This window comes from Mercenaria mercenaria, chromosome 8 (genome assembly GCF_021730395.1).
Source record: "Mercenaria mercenaria strain notata chromosome 8, MADL_Memer_1, whole genome shotgun sequence".
Classification (NCBI taxonomy): domain Eukaryota; kingdom Metazoa; phylum Mollusca; class Bivalvia; order Venerida; family Veneridae; genus Mercenaria; species Mercenaria mercenaria.
The window spans coordinates 26,462,308-26,484,050 of NC_069368.1; the positions used below are offsets into that span (position 1 = coordinate 26,462,308).

The window sequence follows — 21,743 nt, forward strand, 5'->3', positions numbered from 1 at the left end:
GATGAAGCGTATTTAAACATAATTACGTATTAACGGTGACATATATAAGTTAGTGAACAAGTTAGTACTATAGATTAACAAACTTGCATTGTTTTTGTTGAATCGTATTGAAAAAAAAAAAACAACAACAAAAAAAAACAACAACAGAGGAAAATAATTACAGTATTCAAAAATACTTTTTAAGGGTCCGGGAATCGAACTCCTAACGAAAAAGTGTAAGACGGATACTAATACTGCTATCATAAGAACATATTAGTATCATTTCTTTATACACATATATTTAGCATTTCAAGAAGCATAAATAATTGTCATAACTGTTTATGAATTTCAAGCAAATATTTATATTATCAAGTACCCCACCCATCTACAGTAACATGGTGCAAGAGCTATAAAAATAAATATATCGGCAACTTGAAAGGCATATAAAGCAAATCTCGTCCAAAAAAGGCGAAAGCTGAACGAGCACGCGCCATTTTGTATGCACGGTCAATTATTCATCGATAAAGTAATTATCACCGTATGACCACGCTCCTTTTGATGTATTTTGTGTCTTAAGACTATTTCACATTAAACTAATGTTGATTTAGAAGCTAATATGCATTTAGATGTAGTTTTAAAGGTACGAATTGTAACTCCATGCTCGCCGATGTTTGTTGTGACTAAGATAACGCCGATTCACGCTCTGACACCAGATCACGCGAGAGAGATTACAGCCAGTTGCCATTCTGTGTCCCCTATGAATGTTTTTTTTCTCTCTCTTGTTTCTGACTGTGAGATACACATGTCTTTAACTCAAATGCTGACGAATCTGTTTTAGAAATATGTATGTATAAATTGTGTTAGAAATTCTGTTCCGAATTTTGACACCCCAGCGCTTTATGAAAAAGATGGTAAAATACCTTTATTCGGCCAGTAAGTACTAGAAATCTTAAAATATCTTTATTTTACTGATATTCAAAGAACACATTTATGCTTTAGTCAACCAATAGAAGAACAATACAGCATATGGTTCACAGTAACGGTCTCAGAGTAAGAAGTAGATATAGACGTTACTTCGTAATACCAGAAGCAATATCTCAAAAATGTGCATTGATATTTTTGAGGACCTTTTTTCTATGTTTCATTTCCTTACATACTACCTACTTGGAATCAGTTCAACCCCAAAAGTTAAAATGGCCAGTCTATAAGCAGTTTTTTATTCATTGTATTAATTTTTAATGTTCTTAAAAGCTTTGGCACTAATTTCGAAAACAAGTCGAGTTTGTAAGACAAGTATACATGTTGTTGGGCTGGAAAAGATAGATCCAAAATTTATACTAAAAGCCAAATTGCATAAATTCTTTGTTATTTCTTTGCATACAGTTAGGTTGTGTAAAGTTCAAAGTAATATGAAATTAAAGAAAATAAAACATATCTTAGTAAATGACCAGATCTTTTATTATTTTTTTGTCGGCGCATGTTTATAAGTTTAAGGTTCTTGTAAAGCCTTTTGAAACCTTCCCTCGGGTGAAATTTTGTTTTAGATTTTTACTTCCCATAGGCCTTGGTTTGTCATAACGAATATATACCAAACTGTTCGAAATAAGTAGTAGAAACTTTCAAGACAGGTTATTCTCTATTTAACAATACATTTTATCCTATATCTCATGTACTTTGACTTTTTTGTTTTGTAAAAGATTTCAAGCTTCTTTTCCAAAAGTATTTTGTCAATACTTTTATGACTACTGTGTATCTAACATATTTCTCCAGGTACTCAGGGAGTTAGAAGTGTGACAAACCATAACCATATACATTTAAAGGTGTTTTTCACAATTATTTCTAGCGGACAGAATTTTTTGTAACTTTGCATATTTATAGATTGATGTATGACAAGTTAAAATAAAAAATGAAACTAATAGGTACCCGTGCTTCTTTTTTCAATATTCAAAGTTTATTAAGAACACCAAATCGGTATTTTTGTCTGAAGAAACAGTACATACATGTTATAATAAAACTACTGCAAACAATTATTTATTCGAAGTTTCATTCTGATGTTACTTTTTATGCATCCGAATTAATAACACCACTATAACTATGCATAAAATGTCAACATATAGATATATTAACTCAGAAAAATTACTCTTGACAGATGTCGAAAGTATCTGAAACTGAGAAAAACACGATGTATTTCTTAATGATATGAAAAATCTAGCGGACAGATTTTTTCAAAATTTTATATTATGTAAGCTAGAACTAAGACAAAAAAATCTAAACCAAAAAAATAATATCAACCCGTGCTTGTTTTCAAGAAAAATTAAAAAATATTCACTCCACCCACAAAAGTATTTTTTCATTACCCCACCCACCTAAAAATTATGAACATTTTTTGTTCTTACAAAACAAATTGCACAATGTTATTACCAGTTCCTTAACCAATATTCTTACTCACATGCGGAATAATGCTCCTTTAAGGTTGCAAGCCTCTAGATCAAATACTTTTTGAGATACGTGCTACACAAGCTTTCACATCCCATTTACGTATATATTTGACCACGTCAAGGGACATAAATCTGTTTTTATTGAGTGAAACCTCAAATAAAAACACTGGTGCACAATTTCGCATTCTGAATTTAATTCTTGTGTGGTTTCATGACTCTTGGCGCATATAATTTTGAGGTACATGCGACACAAATGTTTAGACCCTTTATGTACAATTTGACTATCAGGGGCCATAACTCTGGTCTTACTACGTGAAATTCGGGATGGGGCACAAAAAGTATAACAACATTTTTAGGAAGTCACATTTGAACTTGAAGGAGATATATCTACTTTAAGATTTTCTGGAATTTTATTTGACTTGGAGTCGGCTGCATCATTACTGGACGAAATAGTTTACTTTCAAATTGGCTGTCCACAATGTATTCGATTCGAGCACTTCCTACAACTACTCCTCCAATAAAACACCATCACTTTTAAAGGTAAAATATGGATGCATGACCTATATTGTCAGTACATACGATATATTTTGCGCGAGTGCCCTCATATCCGACAATTATGCACTTTCGGCGGCGAATTCTGAACTTTACAGTGGATATCGCTTGCTGCGCGATTGAGCTGCGCACAAAATATTGTGATGAACTCCTTTAAAAGCAATGCACAGTTTGAAAAATGAAAGTGAAAGTAGAATTGTCAAAACAACAAAAATCTGAGGTGTTACAAAAAATGCTAAAAATAATTAATTTTCATTTCCCGAAGTAACCATATAAGTATGTTAGACAAACATTAGAGAAAAATCTGTTTGGAAAAGTTTGATATCTTCTGCCAATAAGAACGTGGACAGATGAAGTAAATGTGTTAAAAGACCAAATACATATTACCAAATAAGGTAACTTTTATAGAAAGTATTTTCTACTTCTTCTGAACAATTCCAAATATATATATTATCATTATTACAGGCCTGTCAGTATAATTTCCAAAATGAAAATATACCCGAGGGGTGGTGTCAAAAGTTCTACATGATCCTTAATGTTAGAACGCCGTGATGTCAACAAATCCATGTAAAGGGATAATTTTGATGACGAGGTTTTATTATGCGCCGCTTTTTCCGTCCGTCCGTCCGTCCGTCCGTCCCGCATGTCTTCCCCGGGGTATTTCCCAGTGACTACAGGTTGGAATTTAGGAACTTTTACTATCGAGAGGGGATGCGCATATTGTTTTCGTGTTCCGATCGGATGATTTTTCACAAAGTAATTTCTCTTTGATTATTCAACAGTAGTGTACTGTATAGTACAATTCTTGTCCGTAGTATTTCTCAGGAACCACTGGTTGGAATTTAGCCATACTTCATAGGAAGCTTCACTATATAGAGGAGATGCGCATATTTTCTTCGTTATCCGTTGGAATGAGTGCAAATTTCGGTTTTACCGATATTTCTTTTTCACTAATTGTATACTATAGTCTAATTCTTGTCCGGAGTATTTCTCTGAAACCACTGGTTGGAATTTAGCGAATCTTCATAAGAAGCTTCACTCATAAGAGGATATGTGCGAATTATCTTCTTATTCCAGTTATTGCTATTTGATTAATTAACAGTAGTGTACTCTTGTACAATTCTTGTTCGAATTATTTCTCAGCAACCACTGGATGGAATTTAGTGATTCTTCATAAGAAGTTTTACTGTCAAGAGGATATGCGCATATTGTATTTCTATTCTGGTTAGATGATTTTTCATCCAGTTCTTGCCCTTGATTATTCAACAATAGTATACTATAATAGTAAAATTCTTGTCCGGAGTATTTCGCAGCAACCACTGATTGGAATTTAGCACAGGAGTCTGAAATTCTGTCAATAAGACCATAGAAGTCTATATTTATAAAAAAAAACCTGTTTATTTTTATATAGGGGGAGGGGGTACTTTTTTTATAAAGATAGACTTCTATGGTCTTAATGAGAGAATTTCAGACTCCTGTGAATTTAGCCATACTTCATAGAAAGCCATATCATCAAGGAGATGTGCATGTTAACTTTGTGTATCAGTTGATTGAGTTTTCATTTATTATCGCCCTTTTATCATTCAGCAATAATTAACAATAGCACCATCATTAGAGTATTTCTCAGCAACCACTGCCTGGAATTCATTAAAAATTCAAAGGATGTTTCAGTCTTAAGAGGAGGTGTTCATATTTCTTCATTGTCCATTGGATTGTTTTTTCAGTGATATATTGCCCTTTGACCATTCAACATCAGAAAACTAGATGTGCCCAGTAAGTAAATTCCATTTTTGTTCTTTTAAAATACAAATTTCGGGGAGCATCCATCGGTTTTACCGATATTTTCTTCTTTACTAAAAGAGATATCTTTTCAAGTTATTAATTTCCTTTTGATTCCCGCACATTTCTTGTGTTGTTGCGACGATCTCAGATTTTCATGGGAACTTTACATTGTCAAAATGATATAGTCCTTAAACTTTGGCTCTTTTAGACATCATATAATAGATATAAATCTGACGCAAATAAAAACAAAAGCGATATATGCAACGAATATTTTTAGAGAGGGAAGTCTGTCTGCTTCTTCCTGTGTATTGATTAAACTATTGTCTCGCCCACCTAGTGGAAGCGAGACAAAGTGATCCAAATTCCGGCGGCGGCGACGGCGTCAAAAAATTGGGAGTAAAGCAAAAACTATTATATATATTTCCTTTAAACCTTGTAGGAAGTTTAATAAACACATTTTACTTCCCCATGGTGAGTCCTGACTCCCTAGTGATCTTGATCTTGAAGAAATCAGCATTTTTAAAGATTTTTTTACGCGTTTGATGAAAATTCACAAAAATGACAATTTCTCAAAACCCGTTACTTATATCGTTAAATATATTGCTTTGAAACCTTATAGGATGGTTTGAAAGCTCATTTTACTTCCCCATGGTGAGTCCTGGCCTCCTACTGACCTTGAAGAAAATAGTATATTTTACTTCTTTGAAAATTCACAAAACGACAATTTCTCAAAAACCGTTACATATATCGTTACATATGTTGCTTTGAAACCTTGTAGGATGGTTCAAAAACTCATTTACACCCCTATGTTGAGTCCTGGCATCATAGTGACCTTGGCCTTGAAGAAATCAGCATTTTCTAGATTTTTTTGACGGGTCTTATGAAAATTCACAAAAACGAAAATTTTTCAAAAGCCGTTACGTATATTGCTTTGACACCTTACAGGATGATTCAAAAACTCGTGTAACATCTCCATGGTGAGCCTTGCCCCCCCCCCCCCCCCCCCCCCCACCCCCCGCAGTGGTCTTGATTTTGAAGAAAATAGCATTCTTGTGATTTTTGATGCCTTTGAAAATTCACAAAACGACAATTTCTCAAAAACCGTTACATATATTGCTTTGAAACCTTGTAGGATGGATCAAAAACTCATTTTACACCCCAGGGTGAGTCCTGGCACCCTAATGATAATGATTTTGAAGAAATCAGCCTTTGAAAATTAAAAAAAAAATGACAATTTGTTAAAAAATTGTTACAGATTTAGCTTTGAAACTTTGGAAGACTGGTTTGAAGACACTTTCAGGCGGCGGCCTTGTTATGTGTTATGAAATTTGACTATGGATATAACTCTTGTACTTCAGCGAAATGGATTTTATATCGACTGTGGAGCTTTCGATGGAGAACATTTATCAAACAGTTTGTTCCTTGAACGGTACCGCAACTGGACTGGGATTCTTATTGAGCCTAACCCGACAATCTACCGTCTGCTGCGACAGAAACACAGAAAAGCATATTCTCTCAACGCCTGTCTTTCTACAAAACAATATCCTTCACTTGTGAGTATCATGAAATTCAAATAATTTTAAAGATATAAAGGTAAACAGTTTAGTCTACTGCTCTATATCAATATAGGCGTTAAGCTTGTGGTTTGCAGTTTGCAGTTCGAATTGCAAACCGCAAACAGTTTTGCCGTTTGAATTGTAAACGCATTTTGCTCTTCGAATTGAAAGATGGATTTTTATTTTGCAATACAAGATGTATGTGATTCTTGATCCAGATGATCCATGATTTGCTTTCCAATCAAGAAATTAATGTGTCACATAGATGATGTCTGAATGATTCCTTTACAATAGTGCGATTTTAGTGAAAATATTGTTCCAACATAGTGGGTTTGCGACCAGCATGGATCCAGACCAGCCTGCGCATCCGCGCAGTCTGGTCAGGATCCATGCTGTTCGCTAAAGGTTTCTTTAATTGCAATAGGCTTTGAAAGCGAACAGCATGGATCCTGACCAGACTGCGCGGATGCGCAGGCTGGTCTGGATCCATGCTGGTCGCAAACCCACTATGTTGGTTTTCTCATTGCACGGCTCAATGAGCTATGAAAAGCGAACGTAAATTTGAAATACGAGCGTACACTAAGGTAAGTTGTTCATAAGAAATACATGTAAGACAGATACTCAGTTAGCTGCATTCTTATGTAGGGTATCTGCAGTATTAGAAAACTGTGTACGTAAATGTAAAAATGGTCAGGCAGTCTTGAAAGACACGGCTCATCCGACAGGTAGTGACGTCAAAGAACATTGATGAAGACACCATGTACACAGTGTCAGCGTCTTTTGGAAGCTTGACAATTGGAAAAAAATCATGATATTTTCACCAAGCACTTGAGTTTAAGAACGTTTGTTCCCGATGGGTGCCTCATATGTTAAACAAGGAGCAAGGGGCCAATAGGGTCAAATGTGCCTTAGATATGATTAAAGTTCTCAAATTTAGATGATAACATAATGTCACAGCGAGACCTGGCCCCGTGTTCACAAAACATTTTTCGGTCTCAGCTGAGTTTGAGTTTGAAATTTTAATATCAATTTTACTAAAACTTCAAGGTTAAATTCCAAGTAAGACTAACTATCAATACTGAATAGTCACTTGAAAATAGCTATTAATGTAAAATTTACTTTTAAACATGCTGTTTAGGTATAAATGACAAATACCGTTTCATTATCAAACTCAGCTGAGACTGAAAATGTTTTGTGAACACGGGGCCAGGATATAATGTTATAAGCCAAACATCGGACAGTTGCTGCGAAAAGGTGACTGTAGACCAGTTGTTTTTAAAGGAAATAAAAGTGTCAAAATTGGTTTGCATTCCATATACTTTAACTCAAAGGATACTGTTGTACAAATTGCTACACAGTCAGGACATTCAGTCACTGGGGGGAAAAAATCAAGGTCAGCCCTGATAATTGAAGGTCAGAGCTCATTTTCATGCAAAATTGTAAAAAATGTTACCTTTACTTTTTTCTAATCTGTTTAATATGTCTTCACATTATTATGTCTCCCCCAGGAGACATATTGTTTTTGCCCTGTCCGTCCGTCCGTCCGTACGTCACACTTCATTTCCGAGCAATAACTGGAGAAGCATTTGATCCAGAACTTTCAAACTTCATAGGGTTGTAGGGCTGCTGGAGTAGACGACCCCTATTGTTTTGGGGTCACTCAGTCCAAAATCAAGGTCACAGGGACCTGAACATTGAAAACCATTTCCGATCAATAACTAGAGAACCACTTGACCCAAAATGATGTTGAAACTTCATAGGATGATTGGTCATGCAGAGTAGATGACCCCTATTGAGGTTGGGGTCACTCTGTCAAAGGTCAAGGTCACAGGGGCCTGAACATTGAAAACAATTTCCGATCAATAACTAGAGAATCACTTAACCTAGAATACTGAAACTTCGTAGAATGATTAGTCATGAAGAGTAGATGATCCCTATTGATTTTGGGGCCTGAACATTGAAAACCATTTCCGATCAATAACTAGAGAACCACTTGACCCAGAATGTTGAAACTTCATAGGATGATTGGTCATGAAGAGTAGATAAACCCTATTTATTTTGGGGTCACTCCATCAAAGGTCAAGGTCACAGGGGCCTGAACATGGAAAACCATTTCCGATCAATAACTAGAGAACCACTTGATCCAGAATGTTGAAACTTCATAGGATGATTATACATGCAAAGTAGATGACCTCTATCGATTTTGGGGTCACTCCATTAAAGGTCAAGAACACAGGGGCCTGAACATTGAAAACCATTTCCGGTCAGTAACTTGAGAACCACTTGACCCAGACTGTTGAAACTTAATAGGATGATTGGTCATGCAGAGTAGATGACCCCTAATGATTTTGGGGTCACTCTATGAAAGGTCAAGGTCACAGGGGCCTGAACATTGAAAACCATTTCCGGTCAGTAACTTGAGAACCACTTGACTCAGAATGATGAAACTTCATAGGATGATTGGTCATGCAGAGTAGATGACCTCTAACAATTTTAGGGTCACTCTGTTAAAGGTCAAGGCCACAGGGGCCTGAACATGGAAAACCATTTCCAATCAATAACTTGAGAACCTCTCGACCCAGAATGTTTAAACTTCATAGGATGATTGTTCATGCAGAGTAAATGACTCCTATTGTTTTTTGAGTCACTCCGTTAAAGGTCAAGGTCACAGAGGCCTGAACATTGATTACCACTTCCGATCAGTAACTTGAGAACCACTTGACCCAGAATGTTGAAACTTCATAGGATGATTGAACATGCAGAGTAGATGACCCCTATTGATTTTGGGGTCAGTCTATTAAAGGTCAAGGTCACAGTGGCCTGTTTATGTAAAATCATTTTTTGGAAATAACTTGAGAACCACTTGACCTACTTTGTTGAAATTTAATAGGATGATTGGACATGCAGAGTAGATGACCCCTATTCATTTTTAGGTCACTTGATCAAAGGTCAAGGTCACAGGAGCCTGAACAGTTACTTGAGAACCACTAGGCCAAGAGTGTTGAAATTTAGCGGGATGACTGGATATGCCAAGTAGATGATCCCTGTTGCAGCCAACCATCAGTGTCTCTTTGTCTTTCGCTCCTGACCCCTATTGACTTCTTGCCTATAGGACTTTGCATTGGGGGAGACATGCGCTTTTTTACAAAAGCATTTTCTAGTTTGTTGCTGAAGTTAATTCGTTTTAATGTTTGTATGTCAGGCAAAGTCAGCAGTGCAGATGTAACCCCAAAATTTAAACCACCAAGGGTAAAGCTAATGTCGGAGGTCAAAGGTCAAATTTGTATGAAATATCGCAAAAATAGCATGTTTGCAATACTTTTCATTGTTTAAAGGTATTTTGTCATTATTTGTATCTTATAGTTATTCCCTGAAGTTATATATACTCGGTTCCAAAAGAAAGTGTGCACTTTTCAAGTTGAAATATTTCAAAAATTCCCCGACGTTTATGTTTCATTTTTTCATACACTAGCTCTCAGGTATAACTCAAAATCTAAAATGCACACCAATTTGTTTAAAGTCTGGTACCAAACATTATAAGTTTTCAAGAAAATAACCGAGAAAAAATAACAGAAAACTAAGTGCACACTTTCTTTTGGAACTGAGTGTGTATATATAATGGTCATTGTCAACAATGAAGATATCATCAGACATGAGTCTATAGATCAGCCCTGATGTTAAAGGCTAAAATTTATTTTCGGGTAAATTTTCAAAAGTTATCACTGTTATTTTATTTCTTTGTTCAAAAATATCTTGTCGTTATAACTTGATGTTAATTCATTTTAATGTTAACCTTTACTTACTTACTTGCTGCGTTTCATCTTCTTATGGTCGTTTAATATCTTAAGATAAGGTGCGGCAATGAATTGTACCGTATTCTGCAGGTCGCTGGCATCTCCCCAGAGCTTTGTCTCAAATGAGATGTCTGTGGGCCAGACTTTCTGGCGTGCTTCTTCCAGATAGGAACAGCTCTGCAGGATGTGAAATGGTGTTTTTTCCCTCTGATCCGCAGTGACATTTAACTGTCTCTGCAACACCCAGCTTCTTCACATGTTTTCTCAGGCCACAGTGTCCAGTGCGCAGACAGACGGAGGATAGTTGTTTGGCTGTGTCTGATTAGCTTGTGTGGACTGTCATGATTGGGCAGGTAGACTCCATTTATGTTCTTCCAGTCTGACGCAAAGCTGTTCTTCAGCAGAGTCTGAGCTTCTCTGTATGAAGTTGAAGGTTCGGGCTGTATTTACTTGGTTGCTTCCTTTGCAAGTTTGTCTGCAACTTCATTTCCGGCTATGCCCACATGTGCAGGAATCCATTGAAATGCTACATTGTTGCTCTCAAGCAGGATATTGACCTTTTTAAGCAGCTGTCTCGTTAAGATGTCCGATGGACCTGCTGAGGGAGCCTGAAGAGTTGACTTGGAGTTTGTTACGAAAACAATATTCTGTCCCTTTTTTATCGCTCATACAGTTGGAGTGTGGCCAATGTGAGGGCTTGCAGCTCGGCTCTGAAGTTGGAGCATCTCTTAGCATCTCTTGCCGACTAGATAATAGAGTGTGAGAGTGGCGCTGTCAGGAAATATGATGTAGGCACCACTCCCAGCATTCTGCTTTTTCCACTGATCCATTGGTATATGCTTGGATCCAAGAGTGTGCTGGATAGCGGTCACTGATCATTTCTAGCGTAAGAGATTGTTAGTGAGACTGATGCTGTTTTCCCTTTTCCTCTACTCCTGGCATCTTCAGTCTGATCTTCGAAGCAAAATGTCTAGGAACCTATTGATCGGGCACAAGCGGCTCTGCCTCTGCGTCCAGTGCTGATGGTTTCCCTTTTTGTAGTTCTTTGACGATATGGTCGAGACTATTCTTCGAATAGTCGAGCTAAACATCATTGCAAAAAATGCTGTGTTTGCGAATTTTTACACAAATTTGACCCTTGACCTTTGATAATAGGTTTGGCTTTGATTTATTGGGATAAGACCTACATTGCTGACCTTGCTTGCCATGTATACATTAAAATAAATATCTAACAGTGAATTAAAACAAGCTATTTTTTAATAAAGTAATGAGTAAGTATACTACATTTTGATCTTTTACGCAAAAATGACCCCTGACCTTTAATGCCAGGTTTGACCGTGACTTATTTTTCTTTCATGACATCGTCTGACATATATACAGTAAAATGAACAAACGATCAGTTGTTAAATTGACAAAACAAATACTTTTAAACAATAAAAATTATTACAAATAGGTAATATTATTGCAACATTTACCCACTTTTTTGACCTTTGACCTTTGATATTATGGTTGACCTTGAATGTTTTGAAATTGTATGAGCATACCAGACATTGCCTAACATTTATACATTAAAATAATCTGATATCATTGATTAATATCGACAAGATATCATCAACAAAGTGAAAAGTTAGAGCTATTTTTTTCATTCTTTTACTTGAAAATGACCTTTGAACCTTAATATCACATTTGAACTTGATTCATTTCAGACTATATTTTATTACTGACATTGTAGGACATATATACATTAAATTAAATCACGAGCAATTAATAATAATGAAAAAAGGTATCTGTTATTTTTTAAACAGGAAGCTATTCATGCAGTTTTTCACACAAATTTTACCTTTGACCTTCGATATTAGCTTTACCCTTGGTGGTTTTGGGGTTACATCTGCACTTCTGACTTTGCCTAACATATAAACATTAAAACGAATTAACTTCAGCGACAAATAATATGAAGACATATTAAAGTAAAGGTAACATTTTTCAATTTTTTGCATGAAAATGAAATTTGACCTCCAATTATCAGGGATGACTTTGATTTTTTTGCAGTAATATATTTCCGATTTTTGCTGATATATACATATTACATAGATAAAGATGAATGGCTTATGATAACAAACTATTTTCTAAGAATAAAAAAAAATCAAATATGCCAATTTTGGTGATTTTTACATGACTTTGACCTTTGACCTTGAATATCAAATTTGCCCTTCATTTCAGTTTGATGAATTTCTTATTGCTGTCATTGTTTGACATGTATACATTTACTGACAATCAAACAGTTACTGTAATTAAACAGTGTAAAAAAAGGTAGACGTAAACTTTACCCTACCCCTTGATATTTTTACAAGCTAGATTTACTTCCCATATCACAAACATAAGTGAACAAAATATAAATAGGCACGGCTTTGACACTTAATAGATAGATTTTCATGGAGGATATGAAATATTGTTTCCAAAAAAGTATAAACTTCTTTTGGCCTCAGTTGTTGCAATAAAAGTACGTGAGCTCTCGGACCATTTCATTTTAAAGCCTGCAAAGCACAAAGCACAAAACAATACCGTGCTTTTGAAAAACTACACGCATTCAATATAGATCTTGAATCGTAAAATAAAAATCATTTTGAAATTCGATTTGCAAAATGCAAAATATTTTACAGTTTGTAGTTCAAATTACAAAATGCAAATGAGACTAAAATGTAACATTTCAAGGCCTAAAAAGTCCATTGTTTGAAAAATTTCTCCCCTTCAATATATAGCTTGAATTGTAAAATAAAAATATCGTTTTGCAATTCGAACTGAAAAATGAAAATATTTTACAGTTTGCTTCCAAGTTACAAAACGCAAGTAAGATTGAAATATTAAATACCAAAGCCCGAAACCCCCCAAATTATACCATCTTTTGAGAAACTAAGCACGGTTCAAAGAATAAATAAAATATCATTTTTGCAGTTTACTCTGCAAAATGCAGTATATCACTTAGACCAACTATTTATTTATAGAAAGCAATTGAACGTATTCGGAACCACGCTCTAGTATTTCAACATATATAAAAACATGAAGTATTATCATATAAAAATACTAATGCCACCTGATTTGCTTTTTGTACTTTTGAGACCGACATTTTGCCGGAAATAGTATTGTCCGTTAGTATTGACCTGGCACTCATGAATATTGCGTATGTTTGCTTTAATAAAGTTACGCTGTGCAAACCTAAATGACGATATAACTATTGAAAACTTTTCTTATTATGTAAAGCGTTCAGTTACCGATTTCGAGGTTGTTGTCTGTTCATATTATATTTTATTTCACCTGTATTCGTAAAAGATAGGAATATCGTGTTAATCGTTCATCTATCTAAAGAAATACTGTACTATTTAACTCTGACGTACATGTCAATCGACCTCTTATCTCGAGCGCTCGACATGTTATCTCGTGCGCACGAAATTTTTTCTCGTGCGCACGACATCTTAACTCGATAACACGAAATCTTATCTCGTGAGCTCGACATCTCACCTCGAGCAAACGACATCCTATCTCGTGCGCACGACTTCTTATCTCGGGCGCTTGATATGTTATCTCGAGTGCAATACATCTTGTGCGCTTGACATCGTATCTCATGCGCTCGAGATATTTTTAAAAAATAAATGCACGTCCTAAAGATACACCGTAATTCTGCATGTTTGGATTGAAATTAATTCTGCAATGTAGGACTTTATTAAACTCTGATTTTTCAAAACTTCATGATATATCTAGAAAATTTAGCAAATAAAAAGGGTAGGGTCGTGTGCTGAGCTTTTCCTAGACTGATTCGGAAAATTTGGATCTTACGCCATTTTTCACAATGGGAGTCAATGGAAAAATCAACTTTCAAAAATATTTTCCCGACTAGAAATTTCTCTACAATGATGATTTTGATGAAACTTCTCACAATTTTAAATAAACATATTGTCTATAATGTGGTGAAACAAAATATATAGGTCCGAGCGCATATTTTTGAGGTATCTGACCATGATGAAAATGGACTGAATATTTTACGCTAAATTTAAGACATATTTGGAATTATTAAACGTCCCATATGTTTTAATATTATATTTAGACTTAAGGAGTGTAGTAACGGTGTCACTTTAATAAATCTACTCGAAAATTGTCATAAATTGATTTTCATTGTAATGCGCCGAATCCAGGCATTATTCTACACTTTCTACCGATTTATCAAACGTGCAGAACTAACTTAAAATATCATGAGAGTAATAGTACTATAGTAGGAAAACATTACATTCAAAAGAAATAGTGTAAACTTAATTCGAACCCATGGTATCGTGCATAAAAGTTAGTTTGTTTACCACTACGCCAACGTGCCATTGCTTAACTATATCGTCAGGGTTCAAATATCGCTTAAAATAATGAAAACGCCCCAAAATGTTGGCGAAGATTATGCTTAATGAGTGCAAGGTCAACATTTACGGACAGAGACCATCAATATCTACAATGTCATACATATTCATATTTGTTTCTGATTAATCCCCCGCCGTGGCGGAGGGTTTATAGGAATGGTCTGCGTCCGTCCTTCGTCCTTCCGTCCGTCCTTCCGTCCGTAACAAAATCGTGTCCGGTCAATATCTCCTAAACCCCTTGAAGGATTTTCATGAAACTTTGGGTCAAATGATCACCTCATCAAGACGATGTGCAGAACCCATGAGTCAGCCTTGTCGGTTCAAGGTCAAGGTCACAACTCAAGGTCAAAGGTTTGAGCCTGCCATTTTGTGTCCGCTCTATATCTCATAAACCCCTTGAAGGAATTTTATAAAACTTGGGTCAAATGATCACCTCATCAAGACGATGTGCAGAACCCATGAGTCAGCCGTGCAGGCTCAAGGTCAAGGTCACAACTTAGGGTCAAAGGTTTTGAGCCTTCCAGTTTGTGTCCGCTCTATATCTTCTAAACTCCTTGAAGAATTTTCATGAAACTTGGATCAAATGATCACCTCATCAAGACGATGTGCAGAACCCATAGGTCAGCCTTGTCGGCTCAAGGTCAAGGTCACAACTCAAGGTCAAAGGTTTGAGCCTTCCATTTTGTGTCCGCTCTATATCTCCTACACCCCTTGAAGGAACTTTATCAAACTTGGGTCAAATGATCACCTCATCTAGACGATGTGCAGAACCCATGAATCAGTCATGCCGGCTCAAGGTCAAGGTCACAACTTAGGGTCCAAGGTTTGAGCCTTCCATTTCGTGTCCGCTCTATATCTCCTAAACCCCTTGAAGGAATTTTATAAAACTTGGGTATAATGATTACCTCACCAAAACGATGTGCAGAAATTATGAGTCAACCATGCCAGCTCAAGGTCAAGGTCACAACTAAGGGTCGAAGGTTTGAGCCTTCCATTTTGTGTCCACTCTGTATCTCCTAAACCCCTTGAAGGATTTTCATCAAACTTGGGTCAGATGATCACCTCATCAAGAACTCATGAGTCAGCCATGTCAACTCAAGGTCAAGGTCACAACTGAAGGTCAAAGGTTTCAGCTCTGTATCTCCTAAACCCCTTGAAGGATTTTCATGAAACTTGGGTCAAATGATCACCTCATCAAGACGTTGTGCAGAATTCATGAGTCAGCCATGTCAGTTCAAGGTCAAGGTCACAGCTAAAATCAAAGGTTTACCCTTTCACTATCCATAGCAGTGGCGGGGGATTTAGCTGTCTCACAGACTGCCTTGTTCGCAACTGACATTCGGTGAGGCAAATGTCAAATTACGGTCAAATTACAGTCATTCATAATATTTTAGACAACCTCCTTCCCTATTGTTCTAAAATCTGCTGTATCGATTGAGACTTTTTATCATGGGACCTCGTACGCTTCCGTTTATTCTTCTCTTTGCTGGATATATTAAACTAAATTTACCTACTGACATTGATTGTGATCTGAGGTCAGTGTACTCAGCCCATATTCTTTTCCTAGTATCGCCAAAAAGACAACCTTTTCAAATCTTAATCAGAATAGGGGAAAAAAATGCATTTAAAATTGAAACTGCAATTTGCAAATTGACAAATATTTCGCGGTTCGCAGTTCAAATAATATGCGCAAACGTGACTGAAATGTTAAATTTTAAAGCCTGAAAATTGTTTTCTCGGAATGCTTATGGCAGTACCACAAAATAAAAATCTAGCAAAAAAGCTGCTGTTCTTGACACGTTTCAGGGATGTTTTAACAGGAGAGTAATCGTGTTTTAACAGATTCTCGCGCTTACATGCTGTTAAAACAGCCTGATATATATGCGCATCCATTGGCTAAGCGTAAGTGTATTACTGCCCCATAATGGATAATTCAAAAGAAAATGACGTCAACGTGAACACCCTTGACATTCCCGTGCATTTCATAGACATTTAATGACGTTGATGGGTCATGTTTTTATTTTTACACTTTTTATGCCCCCGAAGGGAGGCATATAGTTTTTGAACTGTCTGTCGGTCTGTCAGTCTGTCCGCAATTTTCGTGTCCGGTCCATATCTTTGTCATCGATGGATGGATTTTCAAATAACTTGGCATGAATGTGTACCACAGTAAGAAGACGTATCGCGCGCAAGACCCAGGTCCGTAGCTCAAAGGTCAAAGTCACACTTAGACGTTAAAGGATAGTGCATTGATGGGCGTGTCCGGTCCATATCTTTGTCATCGATGGATGGATTTTCAAATAACTTGACATGAATGTGTACCACAGTAAGATGACGTGTCGCGCGCAAGACCCAGGTCCGTAGCTCAAAGGTCAAGGTCACACTTAGACGTTAAAGGATAGTGCATTGATGGGCGTGTCCGGACCATATCTTTGTCATCGATGGATGGATTTTCAAATAACTTGACATGAATGTGTACCACAGTAAGACGACGTGTCGCGCGCAAGACCCAGGTCCGTAGCTCAAAGGTCAAGGTCACACTTAGACGTTAAAGGATAGTGCATTGATGGGCGTATCCGGTCCATATCTTTGTCATCGATGGATGGATTTTCAAATAACTTGGCATGAATGTGTACCACAGTAAGACGACGTGTCGCACGCAAGACCCAGGTCCGTAGCTCAAAGGTCAAGGTCACACTTAGACATTAAAGGTCATTTTTCATGATAGTGCATTGATGGGCGTGTCCGGTCCATATCATTGTCATTCATCCATGGATTTTAAAATAACTACGCATGAATGTGTGACACAGTAAGACGACGTGTCGTGCGCAAGACCCAGCTCCATAGGTCAAAGGTCCTAAACTCTAACATCGGCCATAACTATTCATTCAAAGTGCCATCAGGGGCATGTGTCATCCTATGGAGACAGCTCTTGTTGTGGTAGGAAAGAGTTCATTTCAAGTTATAACATCTTCAGAATACCTAGGATACATTGGTAGACTTGTCCTATCGGGCTCGAGCACAAACCGATCACTCGGGATTCTGCAAATGTTATAAAAAACAACATGCGTTATCCATATATTCATTGCAAACTGCAAAATGCGTAGCGGAAATGAGAACGAAATGTTTAATTCTAAATTCTGAAAGGCTCAAAACTTTAACATCTTTCTCGGAAAACAAATCTCGATTAATGTGTATCTTGAACGCCGAAACAAAATCATTTTAGCTATCCTACTCATTACGGCGTCACACCTTGTTTAAGTTTCTCGTACCAGTCCACATTTTGACAAAACCTTGAGAGATAAAGCTTTGAAACTTTCAACACTGTGCACCAACACCATGTTTAATTTTAGGCAAGAGTACATAACTCCATCAAGGATTTTGGCTGAATTATAGCCCCTTTTAACTTACAAATAATGGTTAAGTTTTTCGTACTACTTCATATTTTGTGTAAACTGTTTGTCCTATGGCTTCGAAACTTTTATCACTTGTTTATTATAACAGCCTATCTGTAGGCAAGAGTACATAACTCTGTCAAATGTTTAGCTCACCTGAGCACAGAGTGTACTATTGTGATCGCTCACCGTCCGGCGTTCGTCCGTCCACACTTTCCTTTAAACAACATCTTCTCCTAAACCTCTAGGCTAATTTTATGAAACGTCACAGGGATGTTCCTTGGATGGTCTTCTTTAAAATCTTTTCAAAGAATTGAATGCCATACAGAAGTCTGGTTGCCATGGCAACCGAAAGGAAAAAGTTTAAAAATCTTCTTGTCCAAAACCATAGTTCATTGGGCTTTTAAATGTGGTTTGTAGCATCATCTAATGGTCCTCTACCAAGATTGTTCAAATTATCCCCCGAGAGTCAGAAATGGCCCCGGCCTTGGGGTCACATGGTTTACATAGACTTTGAAAACTTTTAAAACCTTCTTGTCCAAAACTACAGGGCCTAGGGCTTTGATATTTAGTATTTGACATCATCTAGTGGTCCTCTACCAAGTTTGTTCAAATTATGCCCCTGAATTGAAAAGAGACCCCGCCCCGGGAGTCCCAAGTTTTATATAGACTTACATAGAAGTAAAACTTTTAAAATCTTCTTGTCTTAAACCGCAAGACCTATGCCTTTGATATTTAGTATTGCCTGGTGGTTCTCAACCAATATTGTTCAAATTATTACCCTGGGGTGAAAAGAGGCCCCGCCCCGGGGTCCCAGTTTTACATAGACTTACATATGAGAAAAACAACTTTAAAATTCTTCTTGTCTGAAACCACAAGACCTAGGCCTTTGATATTTGGTATGTAGCATTGCCTTATGGTCCTCTACCAAGATTGTTCAAATTATTACCCATTGATGAAAAGTGGCCCCACGCCGGGGGTCCCAAATTTTACATTAACTTATATAGGAATTTGTTTTCAAAAATCTTCTTGTCTGAAAGTTCAAGGCCAAGGCCTTTGATACTTAGTATGTAGCATTGCCTACTGGTTCTGTAATAAGAGTGTTCAAATTATACCCCTAGGGTGAAAAGAGGCCCTGCACCGGGGGTCCTTGTTATATGAGATATAAAGGAAAAATACTTCAAAAAAATTTCTGATCATATTTCCTAGACTGTTTTATTATATTATCGGATGACCTCAAGTAATTAGGGTCACTTGTCTTTGACCTACTGACCGACTTTTTTAAGAGCTTTAAATTTGGATGACAAATATAGTTTTGCAAACCGATCTTAAAACTGACTTTCAGTGACCATGAATGTGACCTACTGACCTACTTTCTTAATATTTTAGTATCAGTTTGACATTTGAAACATGTAGCTCATATTACTCAGGTAAGCGATCCATGGTCATCATGGCCCTCTTGTTTGCTGAATTATAGTCCTTTTTTGGACTTGAAAATTGTTACAGTTTACTACCCACTGCAAAACTTTTTGTTAAAACTATTTGACATGTGGCTTTGAAGATTCGAACATTTGTTTATCATCATGATTTCTATCTTTAACTGTACTTAAACATAACTCCTTGGTTGGATTATGGTCGTTTACGGACTTGGAAATTGGTTCAGTCTTCGCACAAGTCTACGTTTTGTCAAAACTATTTGACATGTGGCTTTGAAACGTCAAACACTTGCTTATCATTATAATTTTCATTCGTAGGCAAGAGTGCATAACTCTATCAACTATTTTGGCTGAATTATGATCCTTTTTGGATATAGAAATTGGTACAGTTTTCGTACAGGTAAACGTTTTGTCAAAATTTGACATGTGGCTTTGAAACTTTGAACACTTGTTTATCGTCATGATCTCCAGCTATAGGAAAGAGTACATAACTGTGTCAGCTAGTTTGGCTAAATTATAGCCTTTTTAGCTCCACTATTCGGAGAATAGGGGACTATTCTATTCGCCCCAGTGTCGGCGTCGGCCTCTGCGTCAGCGTGAGCTATCTCTGTTAACGTTTTTTCGGCTATCTTTGTTTTTCTGTCATATCTTTGTTACTATGGCTTACATCTTACGTTAACTTCACAAAAACATTTCAAACATACAAACAAAGTATGTACAGGGGTTGGGCCCATTATACATATGGTCAAGGTCACCAAGGTGTTATACTTATGTTATTTTTAAGGTAAAAATTGTTCGGCAACCTTTGTTTTTCTGTCATGTCTTTGTTACTTTTGCTTATATCTTACTGTAAGTTCATATAAACATCGACTAGCATACAAAGTATGTGCAGGGGCTGGGCTCATTGTACCAAGGTCAAGCTCACCAAGGTGTTATACTTAGGTTATTTTTAAGGTTAAAGATTTTCGGCAATCATTGTTGTTTGGTCATATCTTTGTTACTATTGCTTATATCTTACTGTTAGCTCAAATAAACATTGTCAAGCATGCAAACAAAGTATGTGCAAGGGCTGGGCCAATTAACTTAAGGTCAACGTCACCAAGTTGTTATACTTGGAATCATTTTCATGTTAAATTTGTTCGAAAGTTCCGTTTATAGACATATTTTTGGTACTTTAAAAGATAATGACTTGAAATTAAAAACGTCTCTTTATAATCATCATTTGCATGTATGTTTAAAATCCCCATAACTCTATTTGTAATTTTGACAGATTTATGCCACTTTCATGCTTAAAGTGGTTTTTTTTTGGCAATCTTCGCTTTCTGGATACCGGTATAACTTTAGTACAATATAAGATAATGACTTGAATCTAAAATGTATCTTTATCATCATCATCTGCATGTGTTGGAACAATCACCATAACTCTTATTTGTATTTTTGACCAAGTAATGCCCCTTTCATTTTTGACCAAATAATGTCCCTTTAATGTTTTTGACCAGTTTCCTTTCCAGGACATAACTTTGGTACTATACAGATATAGACTTGAAACTCAAAATATATCTTTACCATCATCATCTGCATGTGTGGTAACAATCCCAATAATTCTGATTTGTGTTCATGACAGAATGCATGTATCTGATCTGTCAATCAAACCAAAGGTATTGGCCAATAAGATTAAGCGTTATCCGTCATTCCGTAGACTTTGTTGCTCAGGCGCCATTGTGTCTCACAAGCTTACAGTACCTAAGTACATACAGACTGTAAAGTTTTAAATAAAAAAGTACATTTTTACGTTCTCGACACGACCATGTGTGATAAAAAGAGATGCTTTACATATAAAATGTAAATATGACATCTAGAAATAAGAAAAGAAGTGCGAAAACCCATGTAGCATGTTCATTTATCCAGTGTATCATTTCAAGAAGGTACAGCTATTTTTTAATTGATTCTCAAACAAGTGTCACAGGATTTTCATTCGATGTTGCACTCGAGAAAACGAAATTCTTTAAGGCAAATAAAAAATGCATATGTGAACGGCGATCTCCAAATTTCGGCCACACTCTACACTTTTAGTATAAGAAATTTAATGCTAGTTATCCGTGAACTGATTGTTTTACTTTTCTCCTAAGAATATCAGAAGTAATGTCGAATGCATTATCATTATTAGTTTCAGGCACACTCAACAGATTTTGTGTCAGAAATATTATATTTAAATGCTAGATATTCCGTGAATGGATTTTTTTGTTTTTCTCCTTAAGAATATCAGAAGTAATTTTGAAATGCGTTATTCATGTTTCTTGACTTACTTAAGGTTGCTGATAGTGCGTGAACCAACTGAAACGGAGACATATTGTTATGAAAATGAAGTTTTGTTGCGTTACAACAATTAGAAAAAACAACATTGTAGCCAGTAA

The 21,743-nt window shown here is 36.4% G+C and overlaps 1 protein-coding gene across 1 annotated transcript in view; it reads left to right on the forward strand.

Moving 5' to 3' along the window:
- The window catches only part of LOC123565811 (protein Star-like), a 39,143-nt gene that overhangs the window by 12,236 nt on the left and 5,164 nt on the right, over nucleotides 1-21,743 (forward strand). Inside the window, exon 2 of the mRNA XM_053549609.1 lies at nucleotides 6,110-6,304. Coding sequence (XP_053405584.1) covers nucleotides 6,110-6,304 — 195 coding nt within the window. The remainder of the gene's footprint in view (nucleotides 1-6,109; nucleotides 6,305-21,743) is intronic.